General features: G+C 51.4%; 1 protein-coding gene across 4 annotated transcripts; it reads right to left on the reverse strand.

The window, feature by feature from the left end:
- Positions 1-1,203: 1,203 nt before the first annotated feature.
- TSKU (tsukushi, small leucine rich proteoglycan) lies at positions 1,204-17,624 on the reverse strand. Of its 4 annotated transcripts, XM_048051086.2 has the most exons (4): positions 16,770-16,844; positions 15,101-15,185; positions 7,569-7,654; positions 1,204-4,896 (listed from the first exon to the last, which is right to left on the reverse strand). In XM_048051086.2, the coding sequence occupies exons 3-4, from the start codon at positions 7,610-7,612 to the stop codon at positions 3,831-3,833; spliced, it is 1,110 nt and encodes a 369-aa protein (XP_047907043.2). In that variant the 5' UTR covers positions 7,613-7,654; positions 15,101-15,185; positions 16,770-16,844; the 3' UTR covers positions 1,204-3,830. The 4 variants fall into 4 exon arrangements, with proteins under 4 accessions (XP_047907043.2, XP_066846107.1, XP_047907044.2 ...); XM_066990006.1 differs by lacking the exons at positions 7,569-7,654; positions 16,770-16,844 and adding an exon at positions 17,563-17,624; XM_048051087.2 differs by lacking the exon at positions 7,569-7,654 and having other exon boundaries at positions 16,770-16,841.
- Positions 17,625-22,721: the final 5,097 nt, after the last annotated feature.

The following is a 22,721-nucleotide window of genomic DNA, read 5'->3' on the forward strand; positions in this document are numbered from 1 at the left end:
AAAAATATGCAGCCTCTAATTAAAGCATCCGTCTTGCTTGCCAGGGCAAAAATATCTGGTCGCAGAGCTGGGGACTACCCGAGCTTGTAGGTGACCACCGTGGCTGGGTTGTCCTGGCCCGGGTGAAGTCTGACACCACGTTTTAGTCCATCACACCTCGGATCAGGCTGACAGCGGCTTCAGGAAGCTGGCACAAGGCCCTCCTCAGATTTTCCAAGCCTGAAGTCACCCTGTGCCTTTTCCTCCTCCACAGGGACACTTGTGCTGCGTTTCAGCTGTGCTGGAGATGACCTGGAGATCGTGGGGGCTCTCGCCTGCCTCCTCCCATGCACAGGGCTTCAGAAAGGCTATTTAAGTAATAAAAATGACCAGGAAAACAAGAGGGAGCTAAGATTTGGGAGCTGAGGAGTACTGGTAGGGACAAGGCGACACAGCGCTGGGAGCAATGTGTGAATGGGGCATCCCCAAGGAATTTGAAGAACCCAGCTTCCCATCACCCCAAAGACACCAAAGGAGCATCCATCTCCAAGTGTCATCCACAGCTTTTCCCCTACAGGTCCTAAACATGCTGTTCAGGAGCAGGCAAAGCCCTGGTGGGATCCTGCTGCTATTTATTCTTCAGTTGCAACAGCTCTGCATGTTCTTAGCCCCCCCCACAACAGTCCCCACTCCTCGGGGGGTGGCGCTGAGCCCATACCCACATGTATCTCACCTCCAAAAGCTCTGCAGTCTGGCACGAAGCACCTCTGCACACCGAGCCACCGCTCATCTTCCCACCCCCCCAGGGACTTGTAAAACAGCTCACGGACATTCCCTGCACTGCAAACCCAGCCTTTCAACCCTGCTGCCCCCATAGCAGCCCATTTCCCAAATTTGTTAAATCCATGAAGACCTTCCCACCAACCTTTGGAGCAGATCCTGGAGTGGGAAATTTGCTCTGGATACTCTTGTGTCAATTATGGATGCTGCCCCATGTCCATAAATTCCTTCGAGTCAGCTTGCCTAGACCTAGTGAAACCCTCAAGCCTTTGTCAATGGAGCCCGATGAGCCAAAAAACACATCATTTTGGAGGAGCAACACCCATGATTCTGGTAGGGCTGAGCAAAGGGAGATGCCACCGAGAACTGGGAGCAACGTGCAGTGCTGTACTTTGGACCCAACTGCCCTCCCAGCACTAAGGAAATAAATCCGAGGGATCTGAGTTTATTCTCCTCCAAATCACTTTATTATATTGTGACTAATCACAAAGCCTTACAATGCTGCTGAGGTTCTTTAAAAAAAAAAACAAACAACAAACTAATACAGCGACGGTATTTGCCAGCCTTTGCTAAGACTTGTTTATCTAGCAGCTAGCGTGAGATTACACCAGGAAATCTTGCAGTCTTCAGTTGGATTGTCACATTGGGTTTTAAATTTACCACAGTGGTGCAAAGACGGTGATTTTAACAGTGTATGATCCCCGTAACATTGCATCTACATACGGATTTATAAAATTAAACCACTTTTTTTTTTTTAATTACATTTTTCTGCCAGCAGAAAATAATTCTCTTAAAAAGGCAAGAGCCACTAAAAACCACCCCCTTCCTCCCAGACTGGCCCCATCTTGCACTGCCCCCATTGCTATTCCCATGTGGGTCTCCATTCTGTTGCCTTTTTAAGAAAATCACCGCGTTTCTTGTGAGTGTGAAGGCTGGTTGAGCCTTTCAAAGGCTCACTAGAGGGACAAAGCCCCCAGCACTGAAAGAAAGGGTTAAAATCCCACCCTAAGGTCCTCAATCAGAAAAGGAGATGGATGAAAACGTGGGAGACAGATTTCAGTATCCCAAAGTAAGGCGTTGAATCTGGGTTCAGCCCCCCCTGGCAGCAGCTGGCTTTTATGAGCTCAGCTGTTTTCCACCACCCCCGTAGCTTTGGGCAATGCATTTTCCTTCTGCCAAGACCTTTGGGGGTGTGAGGATGAAGCCAAGCTCCTCCCAGCACTCTCAAGGAGGGTTGTGGGCTGGGTTTATGCCCCCATCATCCTTGCATGGACCTCCCTAAACCTGTTTCCAACACTTCAAAGTCACCCTGATGCAAGGCTGGGTGTAGATCAGTCTGAGCAGGACCCCCTGCACGATTTCCCTTCCCATCCCCAGGGCAGAGTGTGTGGGATTTGGGCTGGACTCTGAGCAGACACCTCCATGGGAGATGCTCCGTTGAGTAGGTTGAAGGCTTCACACCCAGCATTGAGTGCTGCCTTCACCTGCTCTCTCCTGGCCCAGAGATGTGGATGAGATGTGGACGTGGATGAGATGTGGATGTGGGTGAGATGTAGACTTGGATGAGATGTGGACATGGATGAGATGTGGACGTGGATGAGATGTGGATGTGGATGAGATGTGGACGTGGATGAGATGTGGACGTGGATGAGATGTGGACATGGATGAGATGTGGATGTGGATGAGATGTGGACGTGGATGAGATGTGGACATGGATGAGATGTGGATGCAGACTTGGATGAGATGTGGACATGGATGAGACGTGGATGTGGATGAGACGTGGATGTGGATGAGCAGTGGGATGAGAGGGGCTCCCACGTGCTTTGCCAGCATCTTAGAGTGAAGGAAAAATAAAGCTTTGAGGACCAGGCTTTTCATCAGGTTTCAGTTGGCAGCCAAGGAGCTGTGGGAAGAGAAAAAAAAGCCACAATGCTGGAAAAAAATAAACCCCAAGATCCTTCCTCTAATCGTCAAATTGCTCCAGGGTTGCAGGCATCAGCGTTAATTCTTCCCCCGGCACATTCTGGAAATTGCCTGACACGAGCCCAGCTGAGTCGCAGATGTTGAGTTCAGATGGGGAACATCAGCCTAGAAACAGCTTCCTCTGAAGTCCTCAGGGTCTGCGTCTTGGCTCGATAAGGTCATGGAGATGAGAATCCTTGTCAGAATTTCCTCCTAGGCTCATTCAGAAAGGAAGGAGGGAGTTGTTTTTCTTCCCAAGCTAGGCTACACGATCGCTTTGCAGCTCGGTTAATTTGCTTCGTGGGAGGCTGGTGCCCAGGTGCAATGCGGTGTCGGCAGACCTCTCTCTCCCCACTCCTCTTGCTCTGCTGCACATTATCTCCAAGCAACAAAAGGTTAAAAAGACAGGAGGCTGCCAAGGCTGGACCTAAAGCAATTTGATATGGAAAGGATCGAGATGGCAAAATAGGGGGAAAAGAGTGGGAAGAGTTATCTACTTCCTCCAGGTTCATTGCACGTCTATGCAAACAACATGTAAAAACCAGCACATTAGGAGCACCCTGCGTTCAGGTTTGTCTGGAAATGCTTCTTCAGACTGAAAGTGCACGGCAGGGAACAGGGTGCTGCTAATGAAGGCGACATCCAGAAGGCACTTCTTGGGGGATAATAATTAAAAAAAGCGGGGTGAAGCGCATGGTCGTAAGCCAACAGCTACGGAGTTGGGACGTTTTGGTGTGCACTCTGGAGAGGTGTAGCTGTGCTCCTGCAGCGTGTCTGGGGCAGGAAGGTTTGCTCCAGAGCAGCTCTTCTGCTCTGGGACCCACAGAGCAGCTCGGTCCCATTGTCCCACAGCGTTGCTCTCGAGCCAAGGGGCTGCGTGGTGGCCCTCAGCACCCCGGGTTCGATCTGGAGCCTGCAGGGGAGGCGGGCCGGGTTTGGCGAATGTATAAAATCCACGAACAATCAAGTCTTGGCATGTACAAATATATAAATTATCAACAGTTTTACAAAAGGCACACTGCAAGCCATCTCAGTCCGACACCTGTACAAACCCCGCGGCCCCCCACCCTCCCACCCAAGCTCCCCCATCCCTTTTTTGTCCTCTTTCATCACAAAACGTAAGGCGCTGCTGCTACGGCCCCATGGCTGTCGTGGCAGCTGAGGACCTCTTTTTTGGTCGGCCCAATTTGTCGGTGGTATTGTCCTTCTTTGATGGTCTTAAGACACTGTATGTTCTTCCCCAGGGTGATGCTTTTGATGGAGGGCAGATATTTCAGTACAGTCTTTGGCAAGGATGACATGCCTGTCCCAGAGAGGTTGAGCTCCTGTAGGGAGTTCAAGCCAAAGATAACGTCGGCAGTCAGTGACCTCAAATCGGGATTGCTGGATAAATCCAGAACTTGGAGGGCTGGTAATTCCTTGAAACCATACGGAGATAACTCTTTGAAGCCACGCAGGCCGCTGAGGGATAAATGAATCAAATCTGTCAGCCCCACGAAGTCTCCTTTCTCAATCTTGACTAGAGGGTTCCCATCAAGATTTAAGTATCGGAGGGGAATGCCCTGGAGGTTTGGCACAGATGTTAGCCTGTTTTCAGAAAGATTTAAGTTCTGAATGTTGGGGATGCTCTTCTCGCGGTGCCTCGTAATTGTGCTGAGCATGTTATTGGATAGATCCACATTCAGGGGTTTTCCTTGACCTTTGGAGGCAAAAACGTCCATTGCTATATCCAAAAGCTTGTTATTGCTCAAATCTATGTCACCCAGAGGAGAACTGGAGAAACAATCCTCTGGAAGGACTTCCAGAGAGTTATGACTCAGATCCAAAGACTCCAGGTAGCGAAGCCTGGAGAAGGTTGTGGAGGAAATCTTGGCGATTTTATTGTAGCTCAGGTCAAGGCTCACCAGGGTGGTGTATCCAGGGCCAGTAAGCATCGATTCATTGATTGTTTCCAGTTTGTTTGAAGACAGATCCAAGTAGGAGGTATCCAGAGGGATTGGGACGGGAACGATGTGTGAGCCTATGCCGCTGCAATCCACTTTGGTCAGGCTAAAGCTGTCGAAGAGACCAAAGCTTTCCACTTCACAGTGGCAGCCGGGGAAGCAGGTTTTGGTGGTACCAAAACAGGGAAGGAGAAGCAGCAGGTTGAACCAGGCTGTGAACTGCATTGTTGACCTGGAAAACAAGAAAGCAGATTTAATTGCCTTTACTTTACTGAAGGTACATAATGGTTTGAGTTCTGTCTTCACAAAGAGAAAGACTAAGTATACCCTTAAATAGCATGGATGCCCCAAACACCGTGTTTCTCATGTTATGAACCCCAGTGGGAACTTAATGGAGGAAAAAAAAATGGGTCAACAGCCTTTGCAGGTATAACCAAGTTAACGTACAACTGGAAATTAGCTGTAAGAGCAATAGGCTGCCTTCAAGCAAAATCTACACAACGTACACCCTTTCAACTGGACCCTTCGATGTGAGGTTAAATGGCAGCTCAAATACTGAGTCTTTTTACAGCCCAGAGGACTTCAGCACCCAGATCTCACCACGTCCCACCCAGAAGTCAGGGCATCCATGTGCGTTTTGGGAGCACCGGGTTTAAGAGAAACCAGGTTGAGAGAACCAGGTAGCAGAAATCATTGAGGCCGCGCATTCAGTGAAAACTTTAGGCATCCCAAACCCTTGTCAGACCAGGGAAAAACCAAAACTCTGTTCAAATTTCCTGTAGATGACAGAGACAATGGCATCATCAGAGCATACTCCAAGACGAATGCTGCTGGATGGTGGCAGGCAGGACAGACGAAGGCCACTGCTCCCTCGAAGGCATCGAGTGGGGAGAGCCAATTTGTTTCATGTAGACTCCCTGGGGAGTCTTTGCTAATTACATTAAGTATTCTCCCTGATTAATGCTGCCAGCAAGCGAGGAGCTCTCTCCACCCCTCTGGTTTTGACCTTCCTCTGTCTGAGACATTTCTGCCCCTCCGTCGCTGAAGAGGGCCGATCTGGTCCCCATTACAGCCATGGGTGGTGGCTCCTCATGCCTTAAAAATCAGGTCTCTGGGGGGCTGGCTATATAAAAAAACTCCCACCAAAGCAGGCAAGCAGATCCAACAGCACCGCTCTTTGGCTATGCTGCTGATAAACACAGACTCACATGCCAAGCACTCATTTGGCAAAATAAAAATCCCCTTTAAACTCATGTTCCCATCCCCATCTCAGCCCCCTGGTCTCTATTCTCACCTTTCCCACCTCTGTTTAAAAACACTTTATTAACATCCCTGCAGTATCACCTCTCCCACTTGCCCTTCCCTGCAGCCCTTGCACCTTCCCAGGACCATTTCCCAGCAGCTGACACCTCCTTTTACCTCCCCTTGGCAGCAATTTCTCTCCCCTTTCAGCATGGTCATCCTGGCCCCATGCTCCTTCCCAGGAGACCCACCAGGGCTGATTTGCCAACGGGCAAAAGAAGTGCAAAAGGAAAAATGCCTTTGCAAAAATATCGCCCTGATCACTGGTATGACTTGTCTGGGAGCAGCTCCCAGACCTCCTGAAAACAGAGTTTGGGACTCTGACCAAAAAGCCTGCAACCAGAGCACTGCTAAAGGCCAACACGCGATCCTCTGGGTTACATTATTCTGCAGAAACAACAAAAAAACTGTAAAATGAGCCCTAGTCTCAGCCCATCTCAATGGTTTCTTGAGAAAACACATGTGTCTGCAGAGGGGATGCAGGGGATAGGGCTGCTTTCTGCAGACACGTGTCCAGATATCCCTTTCTTAATGACATCAAGGCCGATCCACCCTCTGTTTCTGTGCACGCAGACCACAGCTTGCTCCATTTTGTAGCCACTCCCGAACTAAAAGCTGATTTTTATTTTATTTTTTTGAAACACACTGAAATGTTCCATTACCAAGGGAAATGAGAGCAGTGGGGAGCCCTTTGGAAACTAAAAACCCTAAATGATAAAAGTTTCATCTACAGGGAAGCACCTGCACCAGTGTCACCTCAATCTCCCGGTGGCTCATCGCTCACATCCCTCCCACTCGAGATCTCAACAGGTAAAATGCCTCCTAACTCCTCCTTTGAAACCCCAGCTCGGTTCCTCCTGGCATCCCGTTGGCTTTGGTGGGAGCTGGACCAGACCCCAGCAGGTGCTTATGTGGCAGCTATTGCCTCTTCCCTCCTGGCACCAGCACCCCAAGATCTCCCTTATTGGCTTTGGGATTGCTTTGCAGATGAGATGCGATCCATTGCTACCAGTTAAAAAGTCCCTTATGGAGCAGCACAAAACATTCCTCGGCTAACAAGCCACTTGGCCGGTTCTCCTAAAAGATAGGAGAAATTAAGGTGCCGGTCACCTTCCAGTCCAAGGAAGAGACTCTTGTATTGCCAGATAATCAAGGAAGAGCTTAGTCAGGTATGGGCATGCTTTATTGCCGCATGGAGCAATCGATACAGCTTTTTGAAACGGGGCAGGAAACATGCCACAGGCATTTACAGTTCATCTGCGTACAGTGTGTATTTGAAACCGCATCAAATTGCCTTTGGACGGCTGCCTACGAGCTGCTCTGTTGATAAAGGCAGGAAGCCAAGGTATCCCCTCGCGAAAGAAAAACGAGTTATCCTTCCTACAGCACTGGGGACGTTCACCCGGAGGCAACACCACAGCCCAGAAATCTCCAGCCCCAGCGCCTGGGACGGTGATCGAGAGCAGGGAAAGCCACCAGGAGAAGACAACCACCCCTTGGATTGGTTTTCCCTGCCTTCCTCCGTGACTTTTTCTTTTCTGTGGCTCTCATGGTCTCCCTGCAGGGTGTCCGGCATCTTCCCCAAGTCCCATTTCCCCACACCTGAGTTTGCAGATGCCCCAACCGCTCCTCCTTGCTCTGCTCATCCCTTGGCAGGACCCAGGCGGAAAACTCGCACTGAGATCCTCCTGCCAAAAAAAAAAAAAACCTGAAAAGTCACTCTGATTTTAAAAACAGATCGCAGAGGAAACCCAGGTCTGGGGTGTGGGAGGGGAAAGCCCTGCTGTGGTGGCGTTGCAAAGTTCCACTTCCCACTGCACTCGTTTTCCTCCCTCTCCTATTCCCTAAACCCTTTTCTCACTGCTCCAGTGATCCACAGCTGAGACTTTGCCACCTCGTGGAACCAGAGAATCATTTAGGATGGGAAAGACCCCAACCATCACCCAACACTACCAAGTCCATGTCCCTAAGCACCACGTCCACACATCTCTTAAATACCTCCAGGGACGGTGACCCCACCACGGCCCTGGGCAGCCCGTTCCAATCCCTAAGGACCTTTTCCATGGAGAAATTCTTCCTGATATCCAATCTAAACCTCCCAAAGAAACCTGCTTCCCACCCAGGAGGGATCTGCAGTCACATCGAACCCTCGATAGAAGCCTGCTGCTCAGGGACTCATCCTCTCATGGGGGATGAGGAGATGCAGGTGATCTTCAAGTAGAGCAGACACCCCAGGTTGTCTGTACAATAGGGTGAAGAGAAAGAAATTGCTCCAGAACGGGGTGAAACCCACCAAAGACAAGACCCATGCTCACCCATCCAACAAAAACTAACCTTTTTTCCCCATTGGGGGTTAGTTTTCCAGCAAATTTTCCTGCCCAGCTGCAGGATTACCGGGATGGGGAGAAGAAGTCTTCTCCCTGGTGGCCCAAAAACAGAGCAGATTTGTGATGACGTGACTTCCTTTCTGTCTAAGGCACAGTGCACAGATGTGGGTAGTTTCCTTTTTTTTTTTTTTGTGATTTTGCTGCTGAAACTGGAGCATTCTGGCTTAAAAGCAAATACAGCAACCTTTAAGGACAAGAGGCAAAGGGGAAGGGCAGGAGCCCTGCTCCTGCAAATAAAGCGACTGCTTTAGCAAAGGGTGGAGGAGTTGTGCAAGCAGCAATATTTCATCGAGGGAAAAGTTTTGGGGATTCTCTTCTGCCTCCTGCGTCAGCCAAGTGAACAAAAGGCAAAATCTTCATAGGAAGGCCCACGAGGCCCACTTGGCTGCCTTTAATGGGGGGCAGGGGAAAGGGAACGCTATTGGAAAATGTAGCGAGCTGCATGGGATATGATAGAAGCCATAAATCCTTCAGACTGCTAAAGAAAAGGAGGGAAAAAAATAAAAAACAGAGAGCAAGTTGGCTCTTTCTCTATAAATACTTGGGAGGCTCTGAGACGCAGCTGGGACGGCAGCTCCGCAGTGCCAGGATGCTCCTGAGCCGCTTCTCAAACAACAGAACTCCTTCAGAGGGCTTTTTTTTTAAACAAAATGTTTTCCTTCATTATTGTGTCAAGCAAGAATGACGATCAGGTGGGGCGCAGCACCAGTAACAGCCGCAATTCTCCGGTTTGGGCTCCAGCGGGCCGAGCCCGAGTGACGCCGCAGCTGCAATCACAGCCAGGTCTCTGGATCCCAAACGCCAGTGTGAGCACACAACAAAACTGGTTCCAACCAGCCTACGAGACCATTAATCCCTTGTCTCACATCACACACTCCTCCCGTGATAAAGAAACTGCTGCTGACAACTTTTCTCTTTTTTTTTTTTTCGTGAACCCATGAAAGTAAAGGGCTTTTGCTCTTCCCTGAAGCAGTCCCCATCTGCAAAGAGCTGTGTGTGCCCCCTCTGCAAAGCTCATTAAACCAATCCGTGTGCTTCCTTAGGGAGGAGTTTTGGTGTAGATGGGACCTGTAGATGGAGAATTTTTGTTTTTAGCTGCTTTGGGGTCCTGGTTTTGCACTTGTGTCTTCCTAGGTTTAGGAAGAGGAGAGTTAGTGAGATCCAATGTATCTGTTCATGAGGTTTGATCCTGCGTGGGTTTGGGGAGTTGATGGTGTTCCTAGGTGGGTTTGAGGAGCTCACGGAATTACTGTAGGTGTTGGTGACAGCAGGATGGGGGCTTGCCTCTTGGCACGTCTAAATTCAGCCCGATTTAACAGACCCCTCTGTCAGGAGCCATTGCTTGAATTGCTTTTGGGTGATACGTTATCAGAGATGGTTTTATCGACGTGAAGTGCAAAGCTGCTGAAATAGCTGGGCCATCCCAAATTTCCCACCAGGACATAAAGAAGGGGGTGTACGACCCTGTCTCCACCTTAACCTCACCCTATTTCCCCAGCCCTGTGTGCCAGCATGGGGCTGGGGGGCACTCAGCCCCTGGGACAGCCGAATTAGCCCTTGCGGCTCTGGGTAAAGAGGCACCGAGGGCATGAAGAGGAGCTGAAATCATCCCACAGATGGTTTTTGTTGTCTTCCTGCTCACTTGGGAAAATCGGGATTAAATACAGGGCAGGAGAAGGAAAAAAAATTACGAATTCCTTTTCACTTTAATGATTTCTAATATTGGATGTAAGCCCACCTCGTCTGCATCCAGTCAACAGCCCCACCGCCAAGGGGGAGTCATTAGCAAGTAATTAACCCAGTGGTGTTGGGAATCCAGGCTATGAGACAACTGTAGGCAATAGGCCTATATTTTGGGGATGGAAATAACCACATCACCAAGTCTATTGTTACAAGACTCGGATCTCACCAAAAAGCAGGGAATTGGGGGTAAGGCAAGCCAGAAGGGCCAAGGAAGGGAAAAACCAAGACCCCACTCCTTGTTTTCCCCCAGAGCTCTCTAATTTCCATTCGTTTTTGTCAGCTGCAAGCACGGAGCAGCAGCTGAGCCAAAAAGTCAATGATTAACCAGCATCCCACAACTGCTCTCCATGCTTCGGTGTGATTTTTATAGGCTTCAAAGGTGATGGGATGGGTAAGATGAGCAAGAACAAAGCCAGACAAACCTTTAAATGTCAGAAGTGCTTTGCAAGCCCAAAGCCAGAAGAAAGCAGCCCCTCAGCCCACCAGAAGAAGACACGTAGGGATGGTCAGGAGGGAGCCAAGCACCTCCAAACCCCACAGCAGCATCACAGCACGGGTTTGTCGTCGCTGGTTTCAGCGACATCCCTTGCTCTGCTCAAACACCCTCTCTTTTTTAAAGCTAGATGCATCTCCTTTTTTCACAAAAGAAATTGAGAGCCCTGTTAAAATAATCTTCGCTCCGACTGTTTATGTCACAAATCCCATCTGCTCTGCAAGAGGCCAGGGGTGATTTATCATCCCAGGGCTTAAACCACTAACAATTTATTCCACTTCGGCAACCCCAGGAGGAAACCGAGGTGCGGTGCGGGGTATTTTTGGCTCCCACAAGGGGAAACCTGCACGGGCAGGTTCGCCAGCCCATGGGGCGCCTTCCAGCTGATTTACACCCATCCCCAGCCAAAATAGGGCCGGGAGCAGCGTGCCTCCAAAAGCTGCGTCACGGGAGCTCCCGGGGATTTCACCCCGATGGGGGCAGCCAGGCAGCATCTGTGCAAGAGGTCGTTGCAAACTCCAGCACATTTGCAATCAAACCCCAGGGTTTTTACCCCAAATCCGCCTTCCCTCTCAGCCATAACCTCTCTCAGGTTATAACCGCTCCCCTTGGTGGGGAGAAAAAGTCTCCTGTGGCTTTTTGAAATTAATTTTGCCCAGCAGCCTCCCGCAGAGCTGTGCTTGTGCTCGGAGGAGGCGTTTCTGAAGCAAGAAGCCCTGGCTACACACACGAGAGCATCGTGGTCTCGCCATTGCCTCCTGATCACGCCAGCCCCAGGACTGCTCAGCTTTTGGAGCATTTCCACTTTGGCACGGGCTGGTCCATGGAAAGTGGGAGCACCAGCAGCAGCACACTGCTTCCCAGCATCTTAGGGCGTGCGGGCTCAGATGGGGTACCCAAAAAAATGCAGGATTTCAGGGTTTTCAGGGAACATCCTTTCCCCTCCTGTCCAGCCATTCCTGGAGTCAGGACATCAGAGCAAATAAACCAACAAGCTGATGCGAATTTTTAAAGCATGAAACACCTTTTTTTTGGTCATTTCATGCTTTAATGAAGGCTCTTATTTTTTTGGCTAGCCAGTTATCAAAAGCTAAAAGGATCCCAGCACGCTGCTCCTCCAGCCTCAGCCCTTTACAATGCTCTCCCACACCTGACTCCCAGCCTCACCCGGTCCCGCTACCAGCTCCTGCTGTGTCCGTACTCCTTTATAACACTCCAGGCTCCTGGAGGCATGATATAATCCGAGAGGAATGCGCTCTGGGATGCACCCCATGCACCAGACCAGGGAGAAATGTTAAGAGGTACAGCACGGGGAGAGAAAGCCTCCTACACTCCTTGCTTTTAACTGTTCTCGGAGCTGCTTGGCCATGTTGTGCACCCAGAGCAGGTAGCTCACCCTTACCCTCCTGCATCTCCGAGGGCTTTCTCCTTGAGGCTGCAAAACAGCCATCCAGATGCGAGAGCTTCCCTCCAATGGCACGCCTCGGTTGCTGGCCAAAATCAAGTGAAAAGCCCAGGGAAAAGAAATCCACCGGGGGCAGAGCCTGCAGCCTCAACGGGAGGGTTTTAAGAGGACCCCGTGCAGCTTTAACTCCCCGAAAAGCAGCAGCTGCCAACCTCCCATCTCCTCACCACCCTCCCAGGCCTGCTGGCTTCAATAAGGGAGAGCAAATCAGGGAGGCAACATTAGGCTGGATGCCCTTTGGTAATGCCTTGGCCAGCCCAGGACTTCTTTGTGGGCTTTTTTTTTTTTTTAAAATTATTATTATTTTATTTTCTCCTGCAAAATGAGCTCCAGGCCCCTTCGCCACCCGTGGCCGTCAGCGTGCAGCTGCAGACCCTCCACGGAGGAGATAATAAATACAATCCTGGCCGTTATTGTTGCAAACAGCACAGCTGGAGGCTCCTGTCTCATTCCTCTCTTGGCATCCCCCCCTGCCCCCAAATAATTCTTGCAACGTGACCGCTGCGCGCAATGGGCCGCTCGGCATGGTGGCCACCCTGCAGAGCATCACTGGGGGCTTTGGGAGGATGTGAGATATTTGCTACGCCCAGCAGGTCTCCTGCAAGATTTGGAAAGGGATTTGGGGAGGGGAAGGGGGTCTGGGTAAGGCTGACAAAGGCTCCAGGAGCAGGGCATCCTCCCCACCGCGGTTCCTACCCCAGATGCTGCTCGACTGTCCCCGTAACATGGTGTTGTGGTGTCTCCCTAGCTCTCTGCCTCCTCTCCCTGGATCCTTCAGCATCTCATGGGTGGTGTGGGAAAGGAAGGTGACGGTGGTTGGTGGCTCTCCGTGCACTTGGTTTAGGGATTCATGCTGATATCTCAGCCCGAGGTTGCCAACCCCAGTGCCAACCGAGCCGGCGCAGAGCAGAAAGAGGCACTAAAGCACCATCGCCCTGATGGAGGCATCTAACGGAGGCTGGGAGAGCCGTGTCCCATGCAGGACCTACTGCTGATATTGCCATAAATTCCCCCCCCGTGTGCCTCAGTTTCCCTCCTGAAGCCTTAAGGATGCCCAGCCCCAGGACTGGGAGGTGAACCTGGAGTCACCCCGCCAAGGTCCAAACCCTTTCCTTTAACGGGGACTGGAGCACGAGCTGAGATTGCCCCCATCTCACCCCATGGGGACCCTCCTGGACATCACCACCGTGCTGCCGTGGCCACAGCTGGCCCAGCCAAATGCCACCACTGTCCTCATGTGCCACGTCCTGGTGTGTCCAGGACACCGGCCCTGCCTTGACTTCCACAAAAAAGGCAGGCAGGCTGGGGGACAGAACACCCGGGGACGTTGGTGCGGTGGAGGAACATTTAAGAGCCTCTCAAACCATCGATCTTGGTGTCTCGACGTCTCCTCTGTGGCTGCCAGCAGCCAGCCTGCCTCTCCAGGGGGCTCTGCCCCATGCCCTGGCTCTGTTCCATCCCCATTCCTGTCCCATTACTCAGTGACCCCTCCGCCGTGCCACGATGACCCACGTCACCCAGGACGCACAAAACCACCCAGCGTTTACCATTTAACCCTGCCTTAAGCCAAATCCTAACTTAATTTGACCTGATTTTGCTGAGCAATGCTTCCACCCAGAGCACAAACCCAGCCACGTTCAAAGCTACCCCATACTCCTGCGGTCCCATGAGCTGGAGATGTCCTACAAAGAGGCTGCTTCTGGGTGGAGGCCCCACGCCTTGGTGGGAACTGAGCCTTTGCACCCGTATCAAAGGGCTTTGGAGGAACTGCCTCCTCCATCCTGGTGTGGGAAACCTCCCCGTGTTCCCAGGTTAGGGGAGGTTTTGGGAAGAAAGAGGTGATTTTGGGGCTGGGCTTGCATCCTGCCCCCCCCAGAGAGCTTTGGATGTGGTGGGGGTGTGGAATCACAGCTGCCTGACCCATGTGCCACAGCGGGGCTTTGCTTTTAAGTCTGAATTTTTTCCTGATGATCTCGTATTCAAAGCCAAATTAGAAAGTCTTATTTCTTTCCCCTGCAGCTCACCTTTGAGAAAAAAAAACCCTCAAGGATCTACAGCGATTCCTGACAGAGAGGAATCAGAGCCCTTCATCTCCAAGTCACCTGCTGGCTCCTATCCCTATGAGGACCCCCACTTTTGTCCCACGAGTGGGGACCCCTCTTCCTCCAGCAGGACTTTCCCTCGCCCCTAAAAACCAGCTCTGCTCCCCTCTCCCACCCATCACACGCCGGGCATCAAACAGGGGAAGGCGACCAGTCAGCATCACAGATAACAAAAAAGAAGCAGGCAGCGGGGAAAAGGGGAAGGAAAAGAAACCTCACAGATGCCAGCACTCAGCTATTACACAGAGCACATGGCCCTCTGCTCGGCTGCAGAGGAGATAAAGTGCATTTTTTTTTTTCCAGTTTGCCACTGCTCCAACAGGCGGGTTGGGAGCCTGGTTAATGCTAGGCAGGAATGTCCCGCGCTGCGGCAGCCAGGTTGGGTTAATCTCTTGCGGCTTTTCACGAGCAGGGGGAGGCCAGGGTGATTCCCGGAGCACGCATTTTCCTTCCCCCCACCCTCCTTGCTGCGCAGCTTCCAGGAAATTAAAAAAAAAAAAAAAATAATAATAAATATATAAATTGCAGCAGGAATGAGAAATCTCAAGGCTTCCCCCGTAACGAATGGCGCTGAGCCGTGCCTGCTCACCCGTTTGCCACGACGGGTCCAGGTGCCAAGTTTTGATACAAGAAAGGGCTCGCTCGAGCCAGCCTTTATCTCTTCCCGGCCCCCAATATCTCCACGCTCGCTCGTTTCGGAAGTTTCTTCTGATACCCTGCCAGGCTGCCGGCGCTGCGGCTGCTGCGTGCCCGCTCCCCGGGGGCGCCGGGGGTCAGGAGGGCTGCAGACAAGGATGCCTTGTCTTAAATCCCCCCCTCCAGCCTCTGCTTGTCCCCACCAACCGGGCAGGGAGGAGGGAGAGGAGAGGGAAAGAAGGAAAAAAAAAAAAAAAAGCACTTAGGGATGGAGGGAAAAGTGTAAACCTCTGAAGCCGGGGCCTCACCTCCTTTTCCCAGCTCCGTCTCGCGCCGGGGTGGCACACGCTGCTGCTGGCTGCAGGGCTGGGAGAGCACGGGATGCTTCTTCCTCTATTAGCAAAAAAAAAAGACAAAAGCTTTTACATTTTTGCTTTGTTTTACAACTCTTTTCTTCCTATTTCCTCCCATCCTTTCAATGCTGTTTTTTTTTCTTTCTTTGGAGCCAAGCTGGAAAAATAGGGGTGCTGCAGACCCCTCGCAGCCTTTCCCTCTCCAGAAATTGAAGGTCCCCTGGGGGTGTTGGTCACATCCTCGTCCCCCCCAGGCATTTTGCCATCGCTCCCCTCTGCCTCTTGGAGCAAAGCCCCCCGATTCCTTCCCAGCGGGGTGTCTCCCACAGCACCCGACCTGCCCCGAGCCGCTCACCCCGCGCACCAGCTGCCTCCAGGACCGGAGACTGGCAGTGGCTGAGCTCGGGGCCTCGTTTATAAACCACGTGTGAGCAAGCACCTCCCGTGTCCCGTGGCCTCTCCGGGGCTGGGACTGGCTCCCAGGGTCTATAAATGCAGTGGAGGCTGGTGTGTGGATGGCAGAGCGGTGGCCACGACCCACTTTGCCTTTGCTTTCGCTCCCTGGAGCAACCAACCGAGCTTAACTCTGCAAATCCTCCTGGGGACGTACCGGGCTCCCTCCAGTCCTCTCAGCTTCTCCTTATTCCCAGGAAAACCACCGAGGCGTTGCTCTAAATCTGCCTTTCCACCACGCCAGTGCTCGCTACCGCCGCAATAACGCCCCGCGCGCCTCCAGCCGGGCTCCGGAGCGGCGCTCAATGCAAGATTTCAGCCACGGGCACCGGCTGCTTTCCGCAGAGCAATGGCACAGTGTCCGCGAGAGACAAGTTTCCCACTGTAACTCCAGTGAATGCGCTTATTCAGGCTCACGGCAGCTGATTTAGCACGGCAGGCACCCGGGGAAGTCTTTCAGCTCCGAGCCGCCGCCGCCAACGCTGCTCGGCTTGGCTCTCGCGGGGCTCTCGCTGCTCTGGGGCTCAAACACCTTCAATTAAATCGCGTTGGGGCTTTGCCCCACAAACTAACCATGATGGGGAACGGCTGCAAGGCCACTTCCCAACGTTTTGACCCTTTTCTCCGTCCTTGACCCCTCTCTCCATCCTCGCTGCTCCCCGCTCGGGCTCCCCGCTCATCCCCGGCAGAGGAGCGAAGTTTCCTTTTGTCTGGAGAGGGCCGACACGTGTTGTGGGTGACTGCCCTAATAAATCTGCCGGGCTCCGGGGCTTTTAACGCCTCCGGCATTAATAAGAAGTTTCCATGGAGCTGCTTAAAAGTTTACAGGGTGTGTGCGCGCGTTAGCAGGGGAACCCCGTGCTTTCTGACCTCCTGCTTCAAAAGTCACAACCAGAGGCTTTTTTTTTTTTTTTTTTTTTTTCCCAAGAAGAGAACCCGACAAACAAATAAATCCTGGGCTGCTTCCTCTCCCTTCCCCCCCCCCCCCCGCCCCCCCAAACACACCTTCCCCTCCAGCTTAATCCACTTAGAGACAGGGGAAATTCCCGGGCGGGGAGCTTTGCCTTGCCCTTATCTGAGCCCCTCTGCGCCTCCTCGCCCCATCCCAAACCCCCCTCTTTTAAGCTTTGCCTTCCTCCCAAGCTGCCCCCCCCGATTTTTCTCCCCTTACCTTCTGGGTGAGCAGCGAAACCCTACGAGCTCCTACAGCACGAGAACCCGAGCTGGGAGGGGGAAAAAAAAAGGGAAAAAAAAAAAAAAAAAGAAAAAAAAAAGAAAAACCCCAAAGGCTCCCCGCTGGAGAGGGGAGGGAGGAAGGCAGACAGGGAGCCCTGTGTGAAATCAAAGCCCTGAAGCTGGGCACGGGAGGCGGTGCGGAGCCTCCAGCTGCTGCTCGGATTACTTTGCAGCCGTGGCAAGCCCGATTGCTCCGCAGCCACCATTGCACGGGGAAGGAGAAGGGGAAAAAAAAATAAAAATAAAACCCCAAACCCGGCCGGAGCCGCGAGTCCTGCCCCGGCTGCAGCCCGCGGGGAGGGAACGGGCAGGGCTCGGACGAGTCTCCGTACCCCAAATCCCCCCTTTTTGGGATGCCAGGGGTGGGGGGAAAGTGGTTTCCCTCCCCTCCGGAGCTCAGCGCTTCCCCTCCCCAAACACCCCATCTCCGCACGCCCGCTGCTTTTTTGGAGAGGCTGAGGTCCCACGCGGGGCAAAAAGTCGTGGCACCCCAAAAGTTTCCTCGCTCGGAGGTATGGGGGGGGGGTGTCCAGCAGACCCCTCCCCAGCTCGGCCCTGAGCATCCCCGGGGAGGCTCAGCACCCCCCCCGACCCCCCGTTCAGCGAGCTCCCCCCTTCCCCGGAATGGGGAATTGGGGATGGGGAGGGGGCTGCTGCTTTGTCGGCTGCCTGTAAGCGTGGGGAGGGGATTGGGGGGGTCGTGAGGAGGGGGGTGGGGGGACACTCACCGGGGCCGGGGTCGGTTCCCACCCCGGGGCTGCTTCCCACGGCCACGCAGCGCCGGTTCCCACGGCGGGGAGCGGGCGCCGCCGGCAGCCGGCGAGAGCAAAGCCTGGGGGCCGGGTGTCCCCTTCCTCCCTCCTCCTTCTCCTCCTCCTCCCTCCTCCTCCTCCTCCTCCTCCTTCTTCTCCTCCTCCTCCAAGGCGTGCAGCTGGCCGGGCAGGCGGGCTGCCCCTTTCCCCGCAGGAGGAGGGAGGAGGGAGCTCAACAGATGGCTGCACACAAGGGAACATCTGGGAGGAGGAGGAGGAGGAAGGAGGCAGGAGGCAGGACTTGTGCTCGGCTGGGCGACTGGCAGACCCCCCCTTCTCTTTTTTTTTTTCCCTTATGGGGGAAAATGGGGAGGTTTCCCGCCGGCTTTGCACCCCCATCTGCTGCCCTGCATCCCCTCCCCGGGTACAACCCCTTGTAACCCCATTGCTTTTGTGGGCTCGGTCCAGAATTACCCTCAGCCCTATTTCCAGTCCTTCGTGTATTATAGCAGTGGGTCCTGTTCCCAAACACCTCCTGCCCCCAGTTTTCCAGGTGTGTAGGGACAGGGTCCGGTCCAGCCCCCCCGAGGTGCTGAGCAGGACAAGGCAGCACCCAGGGCTGAGCACCCAGACCAGCCCCCAACTGCTGCAGAAGACGGGGGCTAAGAAATCCTATGGTGCAACCCCTGACATGGGATAGAGCTAAAAAAATCAGGCAAAACCCCACAATCTGGGGAGCAGAGAGCCAGGACATGTTCGTTTTAGGATGGGCACTCTCTGGGGCTTCTCCGAGGAAGCTGCAAAAGAGCAGCCCCGTGCCCGAGTTTCTTGAGTGTTGGTTTTATGGCCCAATGGTGCTGTAATCCCAAAGCTGGGGCAGGTCCCGAGCTGTGTGCTTGCTGGTTTCTTCAAGAGTTTGTGTTGGAAAGGCGCAGTCAGGTTCTTTGGTGCTTTGAAACGCCCCGTACCAAAGACCAAAATTTGCTCAGCCTGACATTTGCCTGAGATTTGCAGGCTTGACTTTGGGAATCACCATCAGTTGGTGAGCTCTCTGCCAAGGGGAAGACAGCGGAAAGCTGTGCTCAGGACCCAGCTGCACCCAGCGCTTTGGGGGAAAACCTTGGGAAAACCCCTTCGTCTGGGTGGTGATTTTCCAGCTGAAGCTGGTGGCGGTACCTCCAGCCATGAGCAGTCTGCTCTCAGGCTCCATTCCCCGAGGCCTCTGCATAGTTCATTTTTATAGCTCTGGGCAGGGGAAGTTGCTGGGCTGAAAGCTTTTCTTTAATTTTTCCATTTTGTTCATTTTTTCCGCTCCTTGTGATAGGCCTTTGCCATGTCGGGCTTGGCCTCAGCAAAGCAAAATGCCAGTTTGAGGCTGGGGGAATTGGGAATTCAGCTCTGCAGCTGAGACAAACTTCAGCACTGCCAGGGCTGGGGATTTGAAATGAAGAAGTGAGAAACATGATCCCGGCTTAAAACCTCCGAATTTTGCTAAAGAAGGATCTTTAATTTTTGTTTTCTTTATTTGAAGCCTAAAACGAGCATGCTTTGCAATAGCTGCTGGACATGAGAAAATTGAGTGCTCAGAAATGTTGTTGCTCAGATGAAGCAATAATGAACTGAGAGGTGTTCTCCTTGAACTTCTAATGCTAAGAAAAGGGATTTTAATAAAATTTCCCCATTGGCCAAACCCAGAGGTTGACAATGGGCTGGCAATGTACGTCTGGGTGATCTGGCAGGGATTGGCCCGCGTGAGCTGCTAGCACAAAATTATCCCTCGTGTTCTTCTGGCAGATTTTGTGCCCACCTCGGCTTCTCAGGGCCCCCAACCATCCCTTGCTGACATCTGTCTTCTGCACAGACGGGTGACAAAGTGACACCTGGTGCTGGCAGGGGCCACGTTGCAGCACCAAGAAACCATCCACTGCAAAACGCTTTGGCTGGACAGTCCGTGGAGGGATGATCCCTACAGATCCCACCCAGTTAATTATCATGATAACACCACGTTCATTTTCACAGGGCATTCAGGTGTAACGTCACTTTTTCCATCACATTTTCTATTTCATTTTTTTTTGCATTTTGAATATTTGCATTTCCTCAAAGGGTTTTCCCAGAGCTGTATGGTCCCATGGGCTGAACTTTATCAAGCAGAACCCCCCATGCTGTGCTTGGCCAAACTTCCCCACCTGTCTCAGACAGCTTACTGTCTAAATACACCACAGTAGGATGAAAGTTGGGGATAGGAAGGGACCTGCCTGAAGTCATGCAGCACCAGATGATGCCAGGACCTCAGCTGGGGTTTTAGGCACTGCTGTAGCTTGAGTTATCCCCCTTTTTTTTACTTTGGGAAAGCAGATGAGAGCAGTTCCACCACAATACTTCGAGTTCAGCTGATTTAAAGGCCAAGTTATCATGCAATTTTGCTAGCACATGTTGAGCTCTGTCCTGTCCCTCACCCCAGTTTTCCTCTGTTGCTGTCTCCAGATGTGAGCTCAGCTCCACATGAGCACAGATGATTCACGTGTTCAGTTTGCTTTTTGGCCCTGCAGCCCCAAACAGCATCACTCCAAATAATAACCTTCGTATACTGCTGCTGTGGAGACCCAAACAGGTCTGGAAATCATAAGATGTCCTCTCCTGGATCAGCTCCCTCAGGACCATGCTGAGCCTGGCTCTGCCCCATGTTCACCGTCACAGTTCCGTGTTTCTCAGCGTTTGATGAAATCCTGCCTGGTTTGGCATGATAAAAGTTTGATGAAATCCTGCCTGGCTTGGCATGATAAAATCCAGGCAACTCTTCAGCCAAGGGAGAGAGATCTGAGTCACTCTGACTTTCCTGCATAAGTTCCGATAGACACATTCCAGGAAAGGAGTTAAAGGGTGAATGAAGATGACATAAGATGGATTAGTAAGAAGAGCCAGTGCTGGAGTTTTGCCCTATGATGTCTGAATCCCTCCCTTGAAATCTCATTTCCCTGCCTCTTTTTATGCAATCCCAGGAAAGGTGAAAGCCACAGAACCAGACGGGTGCCCTGCAACCCCCAGCTCTGATTTTCTCCTGCATGGCCCCCTCCCTGGCTATTCCTGCGGGGTATTAATGAAGCCCTATCACAAGAGAGGTAGGGCTAGCTGACAGCTGTAGGAACATTCCCCTTCCTTGTGGGAGTCCTGCAGTAAGTCAAAACTGAACGTCTATAACACCAAACATCTACAGTTCCTGCCCAGGGAAGTGACATTGGTAGTAAGGTGATGGTTGGACCAGATGATCTTGAAGATCTTTTCCAGCCTTATCGTCTAAATGTGGGATTTTGCCCCTCTGGCTGTATTCGCTGCTCCTGGGAAGAGGGTGGCTGTTTCCCAGCAAGCTGCTCACTGGACTGTGTGTCTCCTTTCTCTATATTTTGAGTCTCTCGTTGCAGATATTGACTTCCCTTTGACATCAGTCAATATTTAGCTCTTGAGTTAATAAATACTGAGATTTACTTGGATGAAATCAATGAGTCCTAAGCTTTTTCTGCTATCATTCATGGGCAGGCCCTGGGGCCAATGGGTGGGAAAACCCTGTCATGCTTTCCAGACCTGTTTCTGCAAGGGTATTTGCTGATTGAGTTAATTCTTATTATGAAAGCTCACATCCTCAGCTGTGTCGAATGCTACCTGGAGTCATTGTGGTTCATAAAATCATATGGGGAAGAAAGCAAAGCACCTGGATTTTTTTTTTTTTTTTTTTTTGTTTGAACAGCCTCATGTTGGAATCAGCAGATCAGTCTGTAGGTTGAAGGGTTGTTGGCATCTTTATAATGCCACACAGGGGCTTCCACTCTGTCCCTCTTAGGGTCTTCATGTCCTCAGAGGTTTCAACATCTCTCATTCCCATGTACAGTGGTTGGAATCAGAAGGCCTTTGGGAAGGTGGAAATCACTGAAAATCAAAGCCAGGCTGTGTGCTGGCCCATACTTACCCGATTAATCCACGCTTAGAGAGTCTGGGGGTGCTTCAGGGAACGAGAATCCTACCTGGATGCTGCAAACTACTTTGGGTATCTCATTACCTAAAAGGACATTGAAACACGGGAGGAGGCCTTTTATCCAGATAATCAGAAACCTGAAAGTCCTCTCAGAGGACAGCCTGGAAAATAAGACTCATTTACATCGACAAGGTGAGAGCTAACAAGAAATAAGGTGTGCACTTTTTATAAGGACTACAAGGGCAGTTCTCGAGATGCAAACTCAGAATGATTTAGCTTAGAGGTTACTTCAGAAGGTCTCTGGTCCAAAACTCCAAAATTAGGTCCAATTCCCATCCCAGAAAGCTCTTAAAATCTCACTTGATATTTTTCATTTGATAAAGCTCCGTTGACTTCAATTCTGCAGAAGATTATGATTTTCACTCAACACCTGTGACCTTTGTTAAATGTGTGGGTGCAAGGATGTTGCTGCAATAAGCCCTGCTTTTTTTTTTGTGGAAAAATTAAAAGAAAAAATAGATAACGTTTAACTATTTTAAATGCTGTAGTTAGAGAAAGCAATGTCCACTAGCAATGAAACCTGGTTTCCTAGACCCCTGCACATTTTTCATATTGCAGGACTCCCAGTTCCTCCCAGCATCCCAGGTGGTTTTGGCTAGCAAAGAAACAAGTAAAAAATTGCTTTTCCATTAGTGGGCCAGTTAACATAGACTAATTTACATTTAATTCATTCTCTTTTCATTTGCATTTCATTCTCCTTTCCATGGTTGCTGATATTCACGAAGCTTGCTGGAAACTCATACCTCTGCCTGGAGTGGCAAAGACCCTTTCCAAAAAGTGGGGTGATACTGCCTAACAGGCTGAAAAGTTTCAATATTTAACGGCTAACCAAACTGTCCACCTGGGCATCCTTTTGTTCAGGAACCAGGCTAAGAGGGTAAAATAACTCCAGACTCAGTAAAAAGCAACATTTTTTCACCTATTTTTCTGCTTTTCTCAGGCTAACCTAAAACGGTTATGAAAGCTTTTTTCCTTCTCCTTTTAACTTGAAAAATAAAATTCATCCATGCACAGAAGCCTTGGAAGCAAGTTTTTAGCCCAGAGCACAAATCATTACCTGATGAAATTTGCCTTTGAGAGGCCAAATTTGAAAAGAAAACATTGACTT

Source organism: Anser cygnoides, chromosome 1 (assembly GCF_040182565.1).
Source record: "Anser cygnoides isolate HZ-2024a breed goose chromosome 1, Taihu_goose_T2T_genome, whole genome shotgun sequence".
Taxonomy (NCBI): Eukaryota; Metazoa; Chordata; class Aves; order Anseriformes; family Anatidae; genus Anser; species Anser cygnoides.

Bases quoted from the DNA above. Each gene is read 5' to 3' on its own strand.
- TSKU (XM_048051086.2), bottom strand. From the start codon at position 7,612: ATGAGCAGAGCAAGGAGGAGCGGTTGGGGCATCTGCAAACTCAG. The intron at 4,897-7,568 runs GTGTGGGGAAAT...CTTGTTTTCCAG, and splicing joins TGGGGCATCTGCAAACTCAG to GTCAACAATGCAGTTCACAG.